Genomic DNA, 23,304 nt, shown 5'->3' with positions numbered 1-23,304 from the left:
ATTGCATCTATGCACTTAGAGAAGTGTACTATTTTTTTTCTGCTTCTACCTCCTAAATGTATGCTTTGTATGACAGTGACCAATTGATAATGGAACATCACAACCATTTCTTTTTTTTTTTTCTAGGAGAAAGGTTTGTGTTTAAATGACCTTATTAAAAGATAAAGATTTTCTGTGATGGAGGGAAGAATAAAAGCACTAGACACTTCTAGGAAGATTAGAGAGACAGAAATGAAAAAGAAACATAATCTACTGAGCAGTTATTCTTAACCTGACTGACTTCATGTATATGAGTCATCCTGTCGTATTAAATACTTAATGTGCTTTATTTATTATGAGATATTGCTGCCTTTTAGAGTACAGGACCCTGAGTGGAAATGAAAGGGCTTTTTATTTGAACTCAGTTTATGTAATAAAGAAGGAAGGAAAATCCAGTGTTCTGATCTGAGATACCCACTGCTGGTAATCTTAAAAAAAAGAGGTTTCTGTACCTTTCTAAATTGCCTGAGGAAGTCCCATCCAACTACAGGAGACTATACCAGATCCATCAAAACTGCTGGAAAGCTTAAAAGCTTAAGCAAAGCCTGACAATGAGTAAAATCTTACTATTATTTAGTATGAGTCTGATAATAAGTACACAAGTACACAGACAGTGGCAAAATTCCTTGCTTGAGGAAATTAATTGGGGTTTTTTTCAGAGCATTTCTGCTCACAGCAATACTACTGGCAAGCTGACTTCAGTAGAACAAGATCCTTTTCATCCTCTTACCTAGTAAAAGATTTAGCTGGAAGTGAAATTAGTCTGTGAGACCCCTCAACTGTCTTCAAAACCTGCAGTGTCATTTTAGCAAGTGTATTGAGGAGTGGGAATGCCATCCAACAACATGCCCACGCAGACATGAGCACAGCAGGAAGTGTTCCCCACATGCACAGTTGCGAGAGAAGCACACCCAGGGTTCAGGTGCCCAGGGCCACAGGTGTCTCAGGGGTTGTGATCACAAGCCACAGATTCCCGTTTTGCAGCACTGAAGTCATACACAACTTCATGCATTTCAGCCCAAACTCATGCACTCTGAACACTCTCCAAGCAAGAGAAGATGCAAAACGATGCATGTTTACACCAAGGAGGTGGATGATTTATGCTGCTGAAACATCTTTTGAAACATTTTGACTTTTCGAAACTGCAGCTCTTTGGCCAGGTACTTTTTCAAGTAACACAAGATACTAGAGATACATCTTTACATCCTAAGAGAGGATGGTTCAGTAAATAGACATTTACTGAGGTAGTCCATGGAAATTTGATTTGACAGTGCTGTAAATCAGGGCTCAGCAATTCAAAGTAATCAAAGCAAAATCATGATGAAATGATCTTTTTTTTTCCTCAAAGTCATTACAGAGATTTTGCATTTATAGTAGTGACTGGTCAAAAATTACACAAATGTGCAAGATATCTTCCACTGGAGGAGATGCTATAAGGTCTCTCATGCACAGCTCTGATAATATCCTTCCTGTTCATGAATCCTCCTTGTTTGCATACCCCTTGCTACTCCCATGACCAGTAAGGCCAAAAATATGCAGTACTTTTGAGAATGAACCAATTTTGCCCTCTTTTGGTTTTTTCCAGCTCCTCTTTGGCCTAAGTTACTTTTCAGAGCTAGTAACTAACTGAAAGGATGAAAAATTACATACAGCTTTCATTAAGAGGTATATCAATGCTTACCATAGTATAAAAATTTATTTCACACACCACCTACAGCAGTTTTGGAATAAGTGAACTTCAGTTGATAGTAGCTTCAGTCTTAAGATCCCAAATGGTATGGTCTCATCTGGGTTTCTTACAATTGTCTTTGATATTAATGAGTTTTTAATTAGAAATAAAACGGAGACTTCATTATGGAGAGGTGTATTTAGACTGAAGCACTCATTTTTTATTTTGTTTTTTTAATTAGGCCATCTAAAAGTGCTCTGGCAACAGAAGACTGTTCTAGCATTAATTTTATTCAGGACAAGAACAAGTGTGTTAATCTTGTAGAGTATTATTACAGATGATATAAGCAGTGTTCTCCTTTAAAGACATCTAAGCATATATGCATTTTTGTGAATCGTAGTATGTATGAACATAGAACTGGTTGAAAATTATTATTTGACACTGTTTCTTGGTAGAATATTATGGTTTTAATAAAATATAGCTATGTAGAAAATGTCTTAAGGGAAAATAGAATTTATTGGAAAACAGTTTTCAAGAAAACTTAAAATTATTTCAGGAGAAAAACATTTTTTTTTTTTGGTAGAGTTGCTCTGTACATCTATAGAGCCAGGTAGAAACTATAAGATAAATCTACATCTTTGAGCTGACATCTGCGAGTTTAAACCAGGAAGAAAGCTACTGCAAATGTGATATGAGTATACTTTAGGTTTACCACTCAAATTGTAGAGGAAAGCAAAACAATACTGTGAAGAACAGTTGCAGGTCTTCCAAGATACAGTAAGTCAGTAGATGAGTTTGTGATGGGTGCAAAAGAAACTGGACAACACAACAGTTGTACACAGTGCTTGTAGCTTTGCACCAGCTCATTGCTGCCAGGACTCAAGTGTCTCCTTACTGGCATCAGTCTCTGGAAATTACACACAGATCAGGACAACTGTAGGACACAATACCACCCACCACAAGTGTGATATGTCAGTTTCTCTAGGAAGCAGCATGGTTAAGTAGACACAGATTGTCTTCCCATGGAAAAGTTAGAAATAATGAAAAATATTTCTGGCCTATCTTAAATATACACAGTTACCTTTGTAATTAGTGCTAGTACAGGAGGGCAGCTAAGTAAACCCAATATGGAAAGCTGCACTTTCTAGTCCCTTTATCTGTGATTAAGCCGAAAAATAAATGTATTTGGGTTATTGTTTAAGTATCAGTTGTCTTTTACTAATAACTAAAGGAAATATTTACCAAATATATACTAATTCACATAGCAGAGACTCCATCTAGTACAAAAAGTGCCTTCATTGCATCAGACAGTAACTGAATTAAGTGTAGATTTTCATGAAATGCCCCTTATTTCTAAATAAATATATAAAATACCAAGTCACAAAAGTATTGAGGTAACAGTCTCCATGGCCAGGGTTTAGAAACTTGGTAATGATACCCTAGCAAATGTGGGTACAGATTTTAAGCAAATGAATGACAGTAAATTCTCAGAATAATAGGTTTCAAGTAGAATGAGTAGTTTGTAAAGCATACAAGAGTTAGCACATTTCAGATTGCATCATGTGGAAGTTACCTACAGCACTGCTGTCACATCAAGAGCTCTGCAGTGGGCCAGGCTCAAATCAAGGCTGGAAAAAAGAAAAACAGACTACCAAATTTCATCTATCTGGTGTCTTTCATATTCTCTCTCTTTCTCTTCATCTTTCTCCCAAAATAGTGACTTAGTTCAGCTCATGCTGACAGATATCTGGAGTAACATTCATGAAATATGGTTATGAATAAAGCAGAGATTAATGGCTTGTGTCTTGTCCACCTGTCAACATGGCAGGTCTTATATCCAAATGCCCTACCCTGACCCTTCTTTAGGCTGCTTTTGAGTCTAAATATATTTTAAGAATGCCTTTAGCAAACACAAAATCTCCAGGGTAGTTCACTATTTTCTTTTTCTCTCAAATGTATACCTTATGATCAGCTCTATTTTAATTCAAAATGCAGTAGTTTTGTGCAGCTGCCCCTAAGGTACATTCCTTATCTGAGCCATTCAGTGACTACAGTAAGGTCTATCATGCAATTTCTTCACTCATAAATAGTGGTGACCAGTGAGTTGAAATACATCCTTCTTTCCTTTGTGCTACTCTCAAGTGCTGGCCACAATTTTCTGCTAGAGAAGCCACTCTGAATTTGAAGGCATTGTATCAACAGAGGACCTTCTGACAAGGACTAAAATTGTGCTTATTTCTTTTTGCTTATTTTTAATGTTCCAAATATAATGCTGTAGCTCCTGTACCATCTCTCCAGACTCTCGCCACTCCTGCAATCTAAAAAGAGAAGCAGCAGATAGGTCAGCAGCTTGCTGCCAGGTCGTGCTCTGAAGGCCTCGTGTGTGATGGTATGAAGAGAGTCTCAGAGATTATACTCCTTGTTTTGTCTGATAGGGTTTTGGTGAAAGATACAAGTAGAAGTGTTGCACACATGCTTGTCAAGGTGTGAGAAAACTTCAAAAAAACCCAGATGGGTTTAATTTTAATTTGCTTGTGCCAGATAATGGTAATGAAATTATTTGTTGCACCTTCGCTGAGTGTCTGGTCTCCCCACTACCACACATGCTATACCCACACACTTTTGAGATTCTTATCTTAGCACAAAAGAAAATATATTAGTTTCAATTTCTTCAGATTTCTGATTTAATTTAATTTCTAGCTATTTTCAAATAGTTGGAGTTATAAGCTTAAATCTATCTACCTTCAGCTGAGAAAAATTATTATTACCCTTGTAAAATGTATTTGGGGTTTTTTGTCAGAGATACTTAGCTAAAAATGTTTCCTAATAGTACAGTCTTAACTATTCAGAGCCTTTTGGTTAAATAGCCTTTGAATTATGTTATGAAGCAACAACATCACTTGTAGCACTAATTAAATTATCTCTTATCTTTCCTGGGCACATTCTCTGTACATACACTTTAGTGTCTGCATACCATGATTTTTCATCAGGCTCTGTAATGCTGCCATGAAAAAACTACAGGGATCCAAGTCAGTGGATCTAAACTGTTTGAAACCTTCCTTGGTAACAGCAATCACAGGATTGTAGTCGATATTAAGTTTAGCTTTACCAGACACATACCCACTTTGGGTTTCACTTTTGTCCTGTTCAGTATGTACACAGAGCTTCTATTTGAAGGAAACATCCCTATATCAAGAATGTGACTTATGATGACCTAGATTCAATACAGATTGCTTGCGGTGTCCTAAATGGATTATTGAAGTGGGATTCAGGTATGCTTGAATGCACTAGCCCTCAAAAGTCTACCACCAGTCCAGATTTAAAGCAGCTTCCTTTTTTTTCCAGTAACTTTCCATCACCAAGATCTTCACTCACTGAAGATGAGGAGTAGCTGGATGTCAGAATTAAAACTTCAGAGGGAATTCCATCTCTGTTTTTCCAACATAAGAAATAATGTCCAGGCCATAGGTGTGTCATCTTTACTGCTATGCCCAGACAGTTTTAGAAGAAAGACTGTTTCTTCCAAGATGAAGAAAGATGAACTTTTAAAGTAGACTTGCTGTTGACAACAGCCTCCCTTCCTCTCTTTAATCAATGCAGTTAGCCTTCCTACTGATTTAGTTTTCAGTTAATTTGTTCAGACTTCATTAATTACAACATATATGAAAGGCAAATACGGTATTTAACACTTTCACATTCTCTTGTCAGTGTCCTGTTCATGGTAGCAGAGCATTTTAAGGTTCACCTGCCTAGACACACTGTGGAACACAAGGTCAGTCTTGAAGTAATGAATCCTGACTTGTAAGAGATTTTTTAGTCTTTTTTAAAATCCTTTGGATTTTTAGTCTGCTGCATTCCCAGGAGCAACAGCTTTGGCTCGTTCTTTGTTCTCATGTGGTTTTCCCTCCTGTACCACAATAACTTCACCTTTTTTCCCCTGTGATACCTTATTCTCAGTATCTGGAACATTAAAATCTTTCAAGAACCATCAGTGAAACAGGGCTTAGTGGGAATTTGCTGTGTAACAGTTAGGATTAAAACAGCATAATAAAAATATGGACTTTTTTAATATGCATTGTCCTTGAAGTCACACATCACTGAGTGGACTACCATTCATAGATACTTTAAACCAGGTCTGGGTATGGAGTTTAGCTGCAACAAGTGGGTGGTATTCCAATATTAAGCAGCCTCAACAAAATGCAGCACAAATGACCTAGGAGCTGCACTGTTTTCAGAGACAGAAATCTGTGTCTTTCTCCATTATTGCGTTATCAAATTTAGGTAAATCAACACATCTATTGTCACAGTAATTGTGCTATTCTAGTCTTTGCCACCTCTTAGTCACATCATTTTTCACCAGTAAAAGAGGAATACTTTTTACAAGAGCTGAGTGAAGTTTGAAAAAGAAATTTTGTATAGCTCTACCTTTCAAAAATCTGCTTCTGCATTCAGAAGGAATAGATGGCAGAAAAGATCTGTTATTCACAATAGTTCATTAATCTATTCAACTAAGAATTCTTTCTCAAAAAATGTTTCTATGCAAATATTTGCAATATTTATGAGGTGGTTAATTATTTGGGTCTGATAGTAGCGTTACCTTCCCTGAATGGTTGATTTATATCATTAACCTACACAAAAAAATTCTGAATTTTATTTTACCTTCAAACTTCTTTTACCGCCTGTCACACAACTGTTCATACAAGCTTTCCATAAAACTCTTCTCCTTCAACTTGCTAGCAAGGTCACTGGAAATGTCATTTTGTCTATAATTCTTGCAAACATTTCCACTTTCTTTTCCTGCTATTTATGCATGAAATGTCTCCTGTAAGATAATCCTTAAGATTTATTATCTTTTTCTTCAAATTTCTTCATGAGGTTCACTTTCTCTGTGACAAATGTAAGAAATTGGTACATTCATCTCAAAAACTTTGGGTTAGAAACAGAAGGTGTACTGGTGCTTTCATTTCTTTGCTTATTTTGGACAATCTGGATTTCTAAGCCTTGTATAGATAATTTGTATAATCACACAAATTTGTCATTGTGATTTTCTTAGCTTCTATTGTATGACACACGTGCTTCCTTCACTTTGATTCAAACAATAATCTAGGTATTTAGGATAAAAACTATACCCACTTGTCTAGCTTCATTACACTTGGCACAAATATTTTAAGCAGTCCTACAATAATATTACTGGATAAGCAGTTAAAAAATGTTCCTTTAGTTTTTATTTCTGCTTTTGTTTCCTATTTCTGCATTATGTCTTTTATAAAGGGATACTGGTCTGAGTCTCAGTCTTTTCCTCTGAAAACAAATGCAACTTGAGTGTAGTTTCTGAGTTGATGTTAGCCCATGAAGTTTTTATTGATGACTTGGTAGCAGAGGATGATTCTAGGACTGCAGAATAATTGAATCAAAACTTTTTACCCAATTCAATGAATTATCAGAATAGTGGTTGTTGTTGCTGCTGCTATTATTCAAAGTTTCTTACAATCTATTAATCACTGGAATGCAGATAGACAGCTACTTAATGTTTAGCAGTTTATTTAAATAAACTGAGATATTTAGGAGATCAATAAAGGGAGGGAGAACAAAATCTCTGCATAAGCAAAAAAAGGCTTGATCAAAGAGATAGGGGACGTGGAACACCTTAGTTCATTTGAATCATTTGTGAGATGCTCTGATTTATAGAAAAATCATCCTTTTGAGACTGTGCAAGTAGGCTTGACTTGGTCTGTGATAGATCTTGGGAACAGTGCAGTAAGCTTAGATGATTTGCAGGCACGAGACCTGGTGAGGCAAAACCTTCACTACAAATTGCCTCTTACATTGAAAGAACACATGGTAGGAATATCCAAATTGCACAATCTAGTCAGAAAATGCCACAGTCAGGATTTCGTTAATCCCCCTTTCGACATTGTGTCTCACTCTAACAACATTACTAAATGTCTAATATTTTCATGTGTCATTTGGCTATCCCTGAAACCATCTCAGTTTGTCTCTATCATCTTCCCTTCACATCTTCCCTCCTGAGCAAAACTTCCCAATGTTTCCACATCTGTGCAGTCCAGAAGCAAGGGTTCCTCACCCTACCTGCCCTTACCTGGTTTGGTCCAGCATCAAAGGTCAGATGGTCTTCCAAAGTACCTGCAATAGGTACTTGAGAGATAAAGCTAGACCACACTGAGCTGGGCAAAAGTTTGCACCACACAGGTAAAAATTTTCAGTAGTTTTAACTGCTCATATTCACCATCTGTCTACTCAGCACAAGAGAAAATGTGTTTTGTTGCAAAGATTTGAACAATGGTTTTGGCTTATTGCTTGCTGAAGTGTGACAGATGATGACAGCAATGCAAAGACTCCTCAGTATCAGCTCCCTGCTTTAAAACATAGCAATGTTAAAATTCAACATGCAGAGGAGAAAAAAACTATCTTATACATAGGGAGAAAAATTTACTATGCCTAAGCACAGACCCATAAAAATATCCTTCTCGAAGGACTGTCATGGTTTGAGAGCCCCAAAAATTTAATTCCCTAGTCAAAGCCCCCTCCCACATCTCAGCTTGTTATAAGATGTGTTTTCCAGACAACCACATGAGACTTAGAATGGGGGAAAGGGAATATATTACAATGACTGTATACATAAATATTATAATACATTACACACACGATCTCAACTATTTCCACCATGACAAATCAGTATTTACAATGGACCAGATCTCTTCTCCCCACCAAATAAAAGTCCAGGAGGGAAGAAGGAAAGATCTTTTCCAGTCTCAGAGCAGCAGTTTCTCTCTAGGGCAGCAGCTTATCTTCTTCCCATGCAGCATCAACCTGTGGCTGGATCTCTGCCAGCACACACGAGGGGGGAATCCAAGCCCCCTCAGCCACTTGTTTCAAGAGAGGGTCTTCTTCCGTCGGCTGTGTTCACTGGGTCAAGGGTCATGTCACTACATCATATCATGAAGCTCCAGGGTCTCTCTGACAGTCCTTATCTTCAGGGGATTTAACCCCCTTTGCAGAGCTCCTGTGCTCTGCCTGGGCTGCCAGGCTTGGCAGCAACGGCGAGGGGGGAGCCAAGGTCCCCCTCTCTGCATTCCTTCTCTATCCCAGTCCAGCTTTCCAGGACACTTTGAGCTTCCCAGGTCTTCTCTGCAGTGCTGCTGCAGTTTTAGGACTTCCATTCGATAGGAGTCCATCCTTTCCACTCAGGAAAGGTCACAAAAGGAGTTTGGGGTTTTTATTCAGTTCTTACCCCAACTTCCTCTCTCTCTCTCTCTTCTGTCAGCTTTCTATTTCGGCTCGAGCAACTCTGAGTCTTTCCTTCTCTGCATGCTGTTGCTTTCTTATCTTTTGGCTCTTAGTCACAGTTTCTGGACACTGCACCTGCCACTGCCCCAGAGGCCCCAAGGGGCTCCGAGCACCTTTCCTCGTGGCCTCAGAACATGGCTACCACTTCTGCCACCAAACTACAACTAAACTTCTCTTCCGTTTGCTTGTGGTATGTTTATATTTCGCAGAAGCACTCATTGGTTAAAACTTCAAAACTTCCAGGATCACCACCCCCGGGGGTTTTACCATTTTATAACTGCAGGGGGAAAAACTGTTTTCCCCCCACTACAGCATCACAAAGGGGAATCACGTTGGAGCAGTTCATTAAGAAATGCAGCCCACGGGAAGTACTCACGTTGGGGAAATTTATCGTGACTATCTCCTGTGGGAAGGACCCCACACTAGAGCAGGGGAAGAGCGTGAGGAGTCTTCCCCTTCTTCCCCCTGTGGGGAAAGAAGTGGTAGAGACAATGTGATGAACTGACGACAGCTCCCACTTCCCAAAACCTTGCACTGGTGTAAAGTGAAGGGAGAGAAGTCCAGGAAAAAGGGAGGGGAGAAGGTGTTTTAAGATTTGGGGTTTTTTTTCTCATTATCTTGCTCTGATTTGATTGGTAATAAACTAAACTAATGCCCCTCAGTTAACTCTGTCTTGCCTGTTATGGTGACCAGTGAGTAATCGCTCCCTTTCCTTATCTCGACCCGTGAGCCTTTCATTGTATTTTCCCTACCCTGCCCAGTTGAGGAGGGTGGTGATAGAAGCTTTGGTGGGCACCTGGTGTCCAGCCAGGGTCAGTGCAGTACATACCTTTAAAACAGGGACTTCACCTGGTTCTCAGGATTAGCTGGTAGCATTTAGGTGAATAATCAGTACAAGTCTGTCTTGTCGTGCAACATTTAATCCTAGAACACGTGTTTAATACAGCGTAGTTTTCTAAAGGGAGTCATAGAAGGTAAATTATTAAGTGATCTCAGCGTCACACAAAATTGTCATCTCTGATATGATCCACTGGATTTTTTTTGCTTTCTAAAAGACAGGAAAAGTGGCAGGAAAGGAGAGATCAAACCTGCAAAGTTAGAGTATCATTTGATACAAATTCAGCTGACAACTGAAACAGATCACTCCTTTCCTGGCTAAAGCCATGTCCCTTATAGTAATGAAGAATCATATTGGACATGGAAAGGAGCATGGTCAAGTGCACTCTAGTTTCAGCTATAAAGATTTCATAATTAGTCTGAGAGGGAGAAGTGAAACAATATATAACATATTTGCATGGTTTGACACATTCCTAGCTATGATATTCAGAATTGCATGGCATTCTAAGGAAGCATCAAGTTGCTTTTGATTTTTTTTTTATTTTATTTTTAGTTATAGTTTTTCAGTTTAAAAACTACAGGGCACTGTTCATTCTTGTAAAGAATTTATAGGAAGATTCAAAGCTGCAGAACTTTGTACAAACTAATTTGCATTTCAAAGCAGTGGAGATGGTTGTTTTGGGTGAGATCACACAGAACTATTAACTAATAACTTTAATGAGCTTTCATAATTGCATAGCTGAACTTTGACTAGGATCCTCTTTTGAAAAAGTATCAACCAACAGTAACTTGACTCTTGACACTTTGGACTTGAGAAACAGAGCCAGAGAAAGAAAAAAAAGAAAGTAATTAGTTCATTTTTATTTTTTAATGAGGAATTCCTTTATATATGTAATTTCCTAGAGTTTATTAAAGCATTATAAATACTTCATAAAGGTTGTAAAAACAATTTTACAGGTTCTCATTCACATTCAAGCATAGAGAAACTGTCAGTTCATAATTATTTATTATGTTTTTTGAATTTTGGGCCTAATAAGCTATAATTTTAGAGAAGCAGTCTCTAGTGCAATACATGGTACAATCACAAAGTACTAAGATTATACTTTTAGGTTATCTATGTACAAGTACATATATATGTACATATTTGTATGCATGCACTTTAATTTCTTGCATGTATCACAATGAAGAGAGGGATGCAAGGAAGGACAATGAGGTAATCCTGCAGATGTTTAGGGGGAATTTTTATACTGGCAAAGGATAAAGTACTTTGTGCTGGTTGTTTAAGAAAGAATGGAAAGTATCATGTTGAACAGTGACACATAATTCAGCACAGCGCCAGTGAAGTAGCCAATTAATTAACATCACACAAGTTTAAAGAAATGTGTGAAATAATTTTCACTGCAACAAATCTACCTTTTAATGACACAATTTCACTCTGATTTTTAAGGAGTAGCATTTTTGATTAATGGATGTACAGTGAGATAAGGTTACTTTTTTTATTTTTTTAATGAAGAGGGTAATTTTCCCACAAAGCAGTTCAAAGCTAAGGATGTAGTCACACATTTCTTTAGCAGGAAGCGTGATAGTATCATCTGTGTCAATGTAAATTGTAATAATAATTTTAATTTATGTTTTCTTTTAACCCGTACTTAACTCCTAACCCTAATCCAAGTAAACTTTACTTTTATGACTTGCTATTTAATATAAATTATTGGTTCTCCTTATTGAAATGTAATTCACTCCAGCTTATATCTCAGTCCTGAATCTTTCTTGCCTGCAAATGTGTACACACATATGCACACACCATTGTAGATTAATATATATCCATCTCCATATCTGTGCATACCTTTCTCAGAAGACTACTGTTAATGTCTGAAGTGCCTTATTAACATTACTTTTCTTTCTTCCAGACAGAGATAAAAAAAAAATCCTTTTATCACATTTTATACTGTCCGTTTTACACTTTACACTCCTCAGAAGTTTTAGTTACTAGGTTGATTGGATAGTTGCAAAATTGTTTTGTATTTTTGCTATCTAAAATGACCACTCTAGGCACGCTTACCTTCCACTGAACCTGTTTACCTTGTGCTTCATACATTAGACAGCTAAGGAAGGAAATGAAATCCCTGTGTGCTAGAAGTATCAGTATGAAAGCACTAATCTTACAGACTGAGTTCTGAAAGCAATAATCAGAACACCTAAAAGCCTCTCTAGACTGAATGCGTAGCAAACATCTAATTCACAGACCCCTATAGATTTCCAGTTTTAACTTAGTGCCTAATGAAGTGAAGTTTACCTCTCAAAACCTTTATCACAGCTGGACATAACTAGCAATAGTTACTTGCAAGACTACAGCTTCAGGGGGAAACTAAATCTCAGCAGGTTGTCATTCTAGAACAAAGTCAAAATGTGCTTTTATAAGTAATATCATACAGAGTAGTCTTCATCCAGGTCTCCAGTGTACATGTCAAAATCAGCATACAATTTGCCTCTTATTGTTAGTCTCTGCATAGATGTGTCAGAATGGAAATAATAAACCACATCAGTCAAGAGTGAAATTCTTCCCCAGAGTTATGAGAGGAGTAATATGTGCACCATTCATTTATGGTCAGTCAAAGAACACAATTTTTATGTGGCTCCAAATAAATTCTTGCTCACTCAAACAATCAAAACAGTTTTTAACAGTCTAAACACAACAGCTGTTGATTTCTCAGTACGATTACAATAATGCTAATGCTTACAATCCAAACCACCTAGTTTCTATTGAGAATTGTTAATGTTACAATAAGATCAGTAAATCCAAATATTTGCTCTTTTTCTCGAATCTTGAATCTCCACTCTTCTGATCATCCAGTCTGAGAGGTCAACTCTCCTCTGTCGGGCAGGATGATTACCACATTCCAACTTGTGTGCAGGGGGAGTGAGGTTTTACTGCAGCATAGTTACTGCTGGGACTTTCTTCTTCCTCAGTTTACGATTTGCTCAGTATTATTTTTATGTTTTTCAAACAACTTATTTGCTAAAATAACTGTCTGATTTCCTCATAAATTTGCTTATACCATAATTTATTTAAGTGTATTTGTCCTCTGTGTACAGGAGGATTTCTTTTACATTGTCTATGTGACAGCACATAGACAAATTACTCAAATAGAAGTTGAAAACTTCTTAAGTAGTACCCAGATGATTCTCTAAGCACAAACACACAGATAAGGGGGTGGATGCTTGGTCATCAGGTAATTTTGTCATTATGGGTAGGACCAGATGGGCAATATTCATCTGTTCAGTCCTGAGAGGTAATTACAGGTAGAAGTTATGTAAACATATTTTCAGCTAAAATGAACCCAAGTTAACCAATCCAGAAAAGGCTGAGGCACATCATAAGGCTTATTAATATCATAAAGCCAAAATCCCAATACTGTTACTCATCAAGTTGGCTGTACCATAGGAGTTAAGGCACTTCCATTGTCCTTGCTTGCAGTTTGCTTCAGTCTGAAAGTGTCTGAGACACATCTTCCTTTGATGAACACCTATATTCTTTCCTTCTTCTTTTGAAATGAGTTATTGCGTGTCTTCATTTAGTAGCTACTGGTGAAAAATTCTCTGGCCTTTGGTGACTAAACCTGAAAAGTACAGCCTTTTGATAAGGGGATTTAATTTAATAGATGTTATCTTGTCTTCTTTTATCCTCATTTTTAACCTGAAGGTGGGAATTAATAAATCGCTTACTAATTCTGATTCCCATTGAATCTGTGGTTCCTCTTTGGACATTGCACTGCTTAAACACAGGCAGATCATCTTATCTTGGTTTTTGTCCTCCTAAAAACTAGTTTACATATCTTGGAAGTACATAGAGGTATTCTGTAAAACCTTCTTAGGTCTTGGGTTCTAAAAATCACATGAAATATCTCTGTGCAGTAAAAGCAAAGAATCAATTTGTCCTTATTACAAATTCTAAACAGAGATGCACCAGTTCTTCCTTCCTCATCTGAGCCACTGTGTACGCATATGTGTGAACAAGCTTCATCTATTTATAGCTTTAATATATGCAATAAATGTTAAAGGAATCTTTTCGTTATTAAGGAGCTCTTTTTCTTGATAATACATCATTAATATTTGCCTTAAAACATTAATGGGAATAAGAAAGGCAAAAGCTTAGTTTCATATCACCTCACAGAGGTCTAATGTTGTAAACTTATCACAAATCCTATTAGCCCTTTTTGCGGAGTGTGTGGTGTTTATCTCTGGGTTAATTATAGCACTGTCTTGAGGAAAGCCACTGAGAGTGAGAAAAGACTGAAATCTAACTTTCTTTACTGTTTGCAGTAGGAAAAGCTGTTTTGTCTCCTCTGACATCTGGAGAAAAATGCTGGATAAACAGCCTCTTTGGTTAGCCCATTGATTTTGAAGGAAAATCTGCTTTTTTTTGTTGGTCTTGCCATTCACAGTAGGTTTTACTGTTTCGTTTCAAATGAAAACACGTGTGTTTGCTTTGAAATGGTACTGTAAAATTGGCTGAGTTCTCCTTTTTCTGCAGACTTAACTTCTCCCCTTTCCCATCCTCATCCCCACAGGCCCGTGACGGAGGGTTAGCCCAGATCAGTGGAGTCATGCGTCACACAGCTCTATCATGCTGGCAGCCGTTCCTGGGTCTGGCTGTGCTGCTAATCTTCACAGGCCCCACCATGGGCTGCCCGGCCCGCTGTGAGTGCTCGGCACAGAACAAGTCTGTCAGCTGTCACCGAAGGCGTCTGATGTCCATCCCAGAGGGCATTCCCATTGAGACCAAAATCTTGGACCTCAGCAAGAACCGACTGAAGAGTGTAAACCCTGAGGAATTCACATCGTACCCTTTGCTGGAGGAGATTGACCTCAGTGACAATATTGTCTCCAATGTGGAGCCTGGAGCCTTTAACAATCTCTTCAACTTGCGCTCCCTCCGGCTGAAAGGAAACCGTCTGAAGCTGGTCCCCCTTGGGGTGTTCACTGGGTTATCAAACTTAACAAAGCTTGATATAAGTGAAAACAAGATTGTCATTTTGCTGGACTACATGTTCCAAGATCTGCATAACCTTAAATCCTTGGAGGTTGGGGACAATGATTTGGTGTATATATCACACAGGGCCTTCAGTGGGCTGCTTAGCTTGGAGCAGCTCACCCTGGAGAGATGCAACCTCACAGCCGTACCAACAGAAGCTCTTTCTCACCTCCACAACCTCATCAGTCTGCATTTGAAACAGCTCAACATTAACGCTTTGCCGGCGTATGCCTTTAAAAGACTGTTTCGCCTGAAAGACCTACAGATAGAGGCCTGGCCCCTCCTGGACATGCTGCCTGCCAACAGCTTGTACGGTCTCAATCTTACTTCTCTCTCCATCACCAACACCAACCTGTCTGCTGTACCTTACTCTGCTTTTAAGCACCTGGTTTACCTGACACATCTCAACCTCTCTTACAACCCCATCAGCACCATCGAAACAGGCATGCTGTCAGATTTAGTGCGCCTGCAGGAGCTCCACATGGTGGGGGCCCAGCTGCGCACCATTGAACCACACGCTTTCCAAGGGCTCCGATTCTTACGTGTGCTTAACGTGTCCCAAAACCTGCTAGAAACCCTAGAAGAGAATGTATTCCATTCCTCCAAAAGCCTTGAGGTCCTCTGTATTAACAACAACCCTCTGGCCTGTGACTGCCGTCTCCTTTGGATTTTGCAGCGGCAGCCCACCTTGCAGTTCGGGGGTGAGCCACCGATGTGTGCTGGCCCAGACAGTGTAAGAGAGAGGTCATTCAGAGACTTTCACAGCACAGCTCTTTCCTTTTACTTCACCTGCAAGAAACCCAAGATACAAGACAAGAAGTTGCAGTACCTGGTGGTGGAGGAAGGCCAGACAGTGCAGTTGATGTGCAATGCTGACGGGGACCCACAGCCTACCATATCCTGGGTTACCCCACGTCGGAGGCTGATCACAACTAAATCAAATGGTAGAGCCACGGTGCTGGGAGATGGCACTCTGGAGATCCGATTTGCTCAAGACCAGGACACTGGGATCTACGTCTGTATTGCAAGTAACGCAGCTGGGAATGACACCTATTCGGCCTCCCTTATGGTAAAGGGGTTTACTTCAGATCGTTTCCTTTATGCCAACAGGACCCCTATGTATATGACAGACTCCAACGACACAAGTTCCAATGGAACTAATGCGAACAGCTACTCTCTGGACCTTAAGACAATATTGGTGTCCACAGCTATGGGCTGTTTCACATTCCTTGGAGTGGTTTTATTTTGTTTCCTTCTTCTTTTTGTTTGGAGCCGAGGGAAAGGCAAACACAAAACCAGCATTGACCTTGAATATGTCCCTCGCAAAAACAATGGTGCTGTGGTTGAAGGGGAGGTTTCTGGACCACGACGGTTCAATATGAAAATGATTTGATGGTATTCTGCTAGCAGTGCTTTTTCTGTGGCATTAAAATCTATTAAAACAGCCTGGCATGTGGAATCGCTGGGCAAAAGCAGCTTAATGCAGCTGTCAGTGTATCAAAAGGTTGTAGGAAAATGGAAAGACTATTTGTGGTTATACAACAGAGCCTCCAGACCTTGAGGCAGATGTGTCAGGGCCTTTCATAGAACTGGGAAATTGTACTAACTGTTTGCATTGCAAATATTGGCATTCTGGGGATATCAGCAATGAACCACTGGCTCATGCTCATGGACAATTGTTCAACATTTTCTACTGCTACAAAAGAAAAAAGAAAAAAAACAAACAAAAACCTACAGTGTAGGATTTACATACTTAAAGAAAAAGACACATTTGTCTAAAACATACTCTACAGTGACATTTGTATCTATATATCTCATTTGGTAAAACTTTGCATCCTCCCTTCTAGTTGGTTCAACACCACAAAAAAATTAGTAGTTTTTTTTCTTTTTAATCTACATCTATACTGTGTACATTTTAAAGCAATACAAATGAGAGGTTGTGCTTTTAGATATCCACCAATACTGACCCAAGTGTGATGTCACCCTTCTTTTAACTACCATCAAACTTAAATTAGATTCTTGTAGTTACTAATTAGAAATTACATAAGGTATTTTTCTCCTCATATAGAAGGCCAGAGCTGAATAATTGAGAGTAAAAACAATCAACTCTGTCGATCTTCTCTTCGTATAAATATAAGGCACGTGCCTAGTTTTGATACAGAATGGAATATTTTTTATATCTGTGATATCACACTGGACCAGTTTACTGTAACATAGCCCTGGCTCTCACCCAGGGAAGGCAACCCACTAGTCAATGCTGGCATAGAGGAGTTGAGTTCTACCTTGAAGAGAGAGAATCGGTTTTGTTAGCCCTGATTTTAATTTCAAAGCTACTGTTAAAATGTTAATGTGTACTGGGCAAAATAAAGAGCATAATACATTCTGCAGACTCCTTGGGAAATATGGTCATCTTACTATTTATACAAATGTATCAAAACATACAAACACTCTGCTACTAGGAATGAACTCTTCTCCAATGCCAAGTAAACTACAGTTGTTCATGCATAATATGGGGATTATAATACTAAAATAATGATTAAAACATGATAGCCTCAAAAAGGCTAACACTGCCAGATATAATGAACCTCTAGCCACTGTCATTCTCATCTTGTATATTTGTAGATAACACATAGACACAAAGCTAATTTCCAAGAACAGATTACTTAGCTATTCTTGATGCCATTTTAATAACGATGTGGTTATGTTTCTTTCAGGGGCAGTATCTTAGAGCAAGAGGGGTGAGTTATTCCAGATTTTAGAAATCATTTTTAATGGAGAGAAGTCAGAAGTGGAATATTAGTTCAGTACAAGTAATCTTTTGTTTGTTTTATGTCTCTAAACAAATTCTCAAAAGATTGAGAACTAAAACTTTATTCTTAATCATTAATATCACTATTCCTATTTTGAAATTCTCAGCAATTGCAAGATACGAAGTTGTTCATCACTTCTCCTTTTTCCAGCAATTAGGAACCATAAGTTTGTCCTACATGGCTGATAACAAATACAATTTTTCAATGATTGGCATAACCTGGAGTAAGGATAACAATGACTATATATATATATTTAATCAAAAAGAATATGAAAATATTATAAGACAGAACATTCGGATTAGTGTGATTTAAGAGCCCATGTCCAATCTTAATATTAGATTTCAGCACTTTGAAACCAAAGTCAGGCTGACCTATAATGGAATGCAGGTGCTTCTAAAATTAGTATCCACATTCTTTGGCAGAGATTTTCAAAGCAGGATAACGATCTCCTGCTCCTATCAAGGGAAATGTGCCAAAAGTTGTACAATCCAGCTGTGCTCCCCAGATGTACCCATAACAAAGCTGCCGGACCCAAGGCTAGACAATTTTGAGAATCTCTTTTCTTAGTGGTTGGTATTTAGTTGCATAGTTGTTCCATTTTATGTTGCCAAACTGAGGAGGTTGCAAGGGTAGTTAGAATTTTGTTCACTTAAGTTGATTTTAAGTTTAGAGCTGTGTTTTCTTGTTTCCTTTTTTTTTTATGCTCTGAACTAGATAAGTGAAGATTTATAGAGATGCTTGATCAGAATACTCTTTGTTCTATGACAGTTTGTAGAACATTAATATAATGGAATAACCCCTGACTAAATTCTAACACCAGGGAAATTATTTTTGTTGATGAAATAACCACTGCACTGACGTCCAAAACTCTACTGTACCTTAATGTGGGCAGTTAAAGAAACAAATGGGGATAAAAAAAATGTTTCTGAACTGTCCATTGAAGACATTTGCATGTGCCTTTCCCTTGTAATTGTCATTTTTTCAACTAGTAATCCATTGCCCCTGCAGTCATTTCATGTTAAATGTTAAAATCAATGTTAGAAGCAAAAAGTCTCCTAAGTTCTAGACATTTGCAGCTGATTTCTTCATATTAAATGACACAATGAAAAAAATTCTAAAAAAAAAAAAAAACAGAAAAAATGTACTTTTAGGATTAATTATGAATTGCTGTATTCCCTTATTCCCTTAGAATGATTCTTAAGTGATTGCATTGTTAGTGCACTGCAAGGATTTGTGAGCAGAAATATGCTTAGTTACCTATGTGAAATGTGTGCTGGTGATGAAAATCACCACTTGCTGTTGCTGAGCACCACCTTGCAGATCTGTCAACGTTCTGTGTATTGCCTTGAGTTCAGTCAGTATTCAGTTTTTCAGAATCAGTGTTTGCTTCCTGCCTCTAGTGATGTTCTTCTTTTTGCAGCCTACTTATTTCAGCATGGACTTGACAAGGCATATGGCATCTCTTAACAGAAGTGAGGACAGCAAGACTCAGAGACACACTTTTTATCTTGCTCCACACAGTCTCCTTTTTTATGTATCTGTGGGATACACACTCACTGTGGCTCTTTTGGGTGGATAAGGAATACAGTGCCAAGGTCGCACCTAGATAAGCACCTTTCTGGCAATTCTTTTAAGAACAGAATGGCTGAATGCCTACGTGCTTCTTGAAGGAGTCACTTCTACTTCTCTGCTAGAGATAAAGGGGACACCACAGTTTATTTTACTGCAGGGGAGAAAAAGGAGTGGGCTGTGAGGAGGCATCTGACCCACATGGCTCCCCTATCATATATTCAGAGACAGGTGGATAGTGCATACCTGGTACTAAAAGTGGGAACAAAGATTTTAAGCTACCTCTGACTTTTGTACAGGCTGGCCCCCATGCTGGCACAAGCCTGAACTTACCTGGCAGTCAGTGCAAGAAAACTCTGAGGAGCAGCAACAGTTCTGCAGAAATGGAAAAAGCAGAAAATGTCAAAACCAGCAAAGGAACTTGAGAAAGCAGGTACCAAAATATCCTTGTCATAATTCCTTTAAGAGAATGCTTGAGCCTCCCACAAATATGTTTTGAAGTCCACTTTCACAGACTAGTACTCTTCTTTCAGAATAGATGAATGTACAAGTATTTACAGAATCACACTGAATCATGGAATTATTTAGGTTGGAAAAGATCTCCAAGATTATCAAGTCCAACCTTTGACCTTGTCAATTAGACCATGACACTAAGTGCTACACCCAGACATTTACTGAACACCTCCAGGGATGGTGACCCACCACCTTCCCGGGCAGTGTATTTCAATGTTTAACAAATATTTCTGTGAAGAAATTCTTCCTGACGTCCAACCTGAACCTCGCCTGGCACAGTGTGAGGCTATGCTCTCTCATTCTGTAACTTAGTTGCCAGGGAGAAGAGACCGACCCCCATCTTACTACAACCTCCTTTCAGGTAGTTGTAGAGAGTGATGAGGAACCCCCATGAGCCTCCTTTTCTCCAGGCTAAACAACCCTAGCTCCTTCAGCAATTCCTCATAGGACTTACTCTATACATCCTCCAGCAGTTCCTTTGCCCTTCTCTGGACATGCTCAAGGACCTCAATGTCTTTCCTGCAGTGAGGGGCCCAAAACTGAACACGAGATTCAAGGTGTGGCCTCACCAGTGCCAAGTACAGAGGGACAATCCCTTCCTTGGTCCTGCTGGACACACTACTGTTGATGCAAGCCAGGATGCCATTGGCCTTCTTGGCCACCTTGGCACACTGCTGGCTCATGTTCAGCCACTGTTGACCAGTACTCTCAGGTCTTTTTCTGCTGAGCAGCTTTCCAGCCACCCTTCCCCAGGCCTGTAGCACTGCCTGGGGTTATTATGATCTGAGGGCTGGACCTGGCACTTGACCTTGCTGAACTTCATATCGTTGACCTCAGCTTCTCAATCCAGCCTGTCCAGATCCCTCTGCAGAGCCTCCCTAAGCTCCAGCAGATCCACACTGCCACCCAACTCAGTGTTACTTGGAAACTTACTGAGGGTGCATTTGATCCCCTCATCCTGGTCATTGACAAAGATGTGAAATAGGACTGGCTCCAATACTGAGCCTTGGGAACCCCGCTAGTGACTGGACACCAACTGGATATGGCACCATTCCCCACCACTCTCTGTGCCCAGCCATCCAGCTGGTTTTTAACCCAGGTGTTTTTTTAACCCGGGCATTTTTTTAGCCCAGTTAAACTTTCAATAAGTGAGTTAAAGAGAAGACTGAAGCAATGTATTAACAAAAGAGTTTGAAATTATTTTAGGATGGTTAAGACTAGCCAGCACCCCACCTCAGCCTTACTTTTAGATTTTGAGCTGGTTTGCTTTTCTTTTCCCCTTCTTTCTTATTAACTTTGCAACATTCTTTTCAGAAAGACTTTGTCCACAGAAATCTAACTTTAGTTAGATTCAGACTGGGAGGTTGCTTTTACCCTCCATTCCCACTTCACCAACCATTCACACATGTTACAGGAGCCAACAGGGTTGACAGCTCCAGATACAACTGAACTCAAACAGGAGACTCCAAGATCCCTAGAGAACTGTTGACACAAGCTGATGTCACTAAGTGGTTTTTTAACTAAACTTTTTTTCTTTTGACTTCATTGTCACACTGCCATTTGAGGTTTTCCTTATTCACATGGATGGTAGCTATCTTTTTTTTCCAAATTTCTTTCGTCTTGGTATTGAAACATCTATGACAGTAACAATTATAACATCAGAAATAAAATTAAGAGACGTTGCACACTACACCCTCAGCACCACAAATTGTAATTTAGGCATATGAGATGAAGTGAGAAGTCAACATTAATATTTAATGACAAGTCTTATCTAAACCTTGTGACAGAAGAAACTGGTGAGAAGAAACTGAGGGATGTAGGCCATGTTGCGACAGAGTCACATCAAAGACAAGTAGAAACAGTCTTTGCTACACCATACCTGGATATCAGTTTTAGACATTGGACTTTTTCTGAAAAACTTTCAGGATATGTGAATGCCAGAAGCCCACATTTAACCTATAAAAAGACAAAGTGTTGGCTGAAAATCCGGTAGAGCAAGTGACTGCTGGTTGCCCAAGTACAACAGCAGCTTCCTGCAAAGACAGACAAGAAACTATAGTCAGGCAGTTATTTTGCCTCATCCTCTACTACATTGTGTGAAAATATATTCCATTAGGCAGTAATAAAATGGACAATCCTTACCCATTTTTCTTCAAAGAATGCAACGTTTGTGTAAGGTGTAATGTAGAATCTGTTACACCTCCATCCCCAGCAGTGAAACACCCAGCAAGAGGTGAGGAAGAGGAAGCCTATCCTGATCAGTTTATTAATTATGGTTTTCCTCTGAATGGTCCCAGTCTACCTGGGGCTTGCATGATGACTGTCCTGTCCATTTCCATCATCTCAGCTCATCAGGTGGCTTGACATGGGAGTAGCAGGGAAAGAAGCACATGATCAAGTTGTCTGTCTTCACTGAACTGTAACTCTGATCTCAAATAAAAGAAAAAGCACAGCAGTAGAGTCTCAGAAATGCCAGTCTGCTGCTGCTGATTCATAGTTTTGCCGTAAGACAACATGTGGGGAAACACTGTATATATGCTTTCTGACCTTTTTTCGGTATCCTATGAGACTGATTGCTCTTTATGCTAAACAGAACCAGGGAAAAAAAATTAAAAAGAGCTCTCATCTAGTAATTTAAAACTTAATTGTACCTGAAGAAGTTAAAAGAACACTTTGGAAAAAGCAGAGGGCCTCATTGTTGGAGAATCTGTCAAGAAATGAATGAGATTTTTCAAGTTATCTAAACAATTTGGATGCCCTGTTCTTGTCACCTATAATAAGAATTAAAAACTCAACTTCCCTTGGCAGTTTAGAAGGATCATAGTTTAGTGACACATGCTCCTTTTGTCTGTCTCCTAGTTCTGCCCTCTTCCCTTCTCAGTTTCAAATGACTGTGATGCCAAATGAAGATCTCTGGGTTTGGTTAAGTTTCACTGAATGTTCACATGGCTTTTGGAATCTGATCTCAAACCAGAATCTTAAACCTCCTTCAAGCCAAAAATAAAAATAAAAATAGAAGTTTGAGTAAACCTCCTCCTGCAAGTGAAATAAATCAACTTCAGTAAAAGCCTTGCTACTGAGATAGCTACATGCCAAAAGCAATCTGCAGGGGATTTTGGGGGGGTTGGGTTTTTTTTTTATTTTTTGGGTTTTTTTTTTTTTTTTACTAGGAGCAGGTGGTTGGATATAAGGCCAGCTGAAAATAAAAATCTGTATTTATAGCATCAGCAGAATGAGGAAAGAGCTGGCATAGTCAAGAAAATGATCAGTGTTATTTCAACTTAAATTGAAGAATACTTTGTCTTTCATATTCAAATAGGTTATAGAAAAGTACAAAAGAACTGACTTTCACCTCATAATTTGATTATTTGTATTTATTCAGCAGGTACCAAAATTGTCATGAAGCAGTAATGTTGAAGTAAGATACTGAAAACAGATTTTCTACCATAGTCAGGCAATATAAATCAGGAGACACCATTCTGTTGCTCCCGGTTACACTGGAAATTTGATAAATGAATCTAGGT

The 23,304-nt window shown here is 38.8% G+C and overlaps 1 protein-coding gene across 3 annotated transcripts in view; it reads left to right on the top strand.

Moving 5' to 3' along the window:
* The window catches only part of LINGO2 (leucine rich repeat and Ig domain containing 2), a 162,315-nt gene extending 139,520 nt beyond the window's left edge, over positions 1–22,795 (top strand). For 2 of the 3 annotated variants that reach the window (XM_018086187.2, XM_018086188.2), the window contains exon 2: positions 14,425–20,113. In XM_018086187.2, coding sequence (XP_017941676.1) covers positions 14,461–16,281 — 1,821 coding nt within the window. In that variant the 5' untranslated portion in view covers positions 14,425–14,460 and the 3' untranslated portion in view covers positions 16,282–20,113. Of the gene's footprint in view, positions 1–14,424; positions 20,114–22,639 lie in introns of those variants that run through there. The other variant, XR_001922374.2, reaches the window with a different exon arrangement.
* Positions 22,796–23,304: the final 509 nt, after the last annotated feature.

Source organism: Manacus vitellinus, unplaced genomic scaffold (assembly GCF_001715985.3).
Source record: "Manacus vitellinus isolate BGI_N305 unplaced genomic scaffold, ASM171598v3 scaffold_9_pilon, whole genome shotgun sequence".
Lineage (NCBI taxonomy): Eukaryota > Metazoa > Chordata > Aves > Passeriformes > Pipridae > Manacus > Manacus vitellinus.
This window is presented reverse-complemented; position numbering and strand designations above follow the sequence as displayed.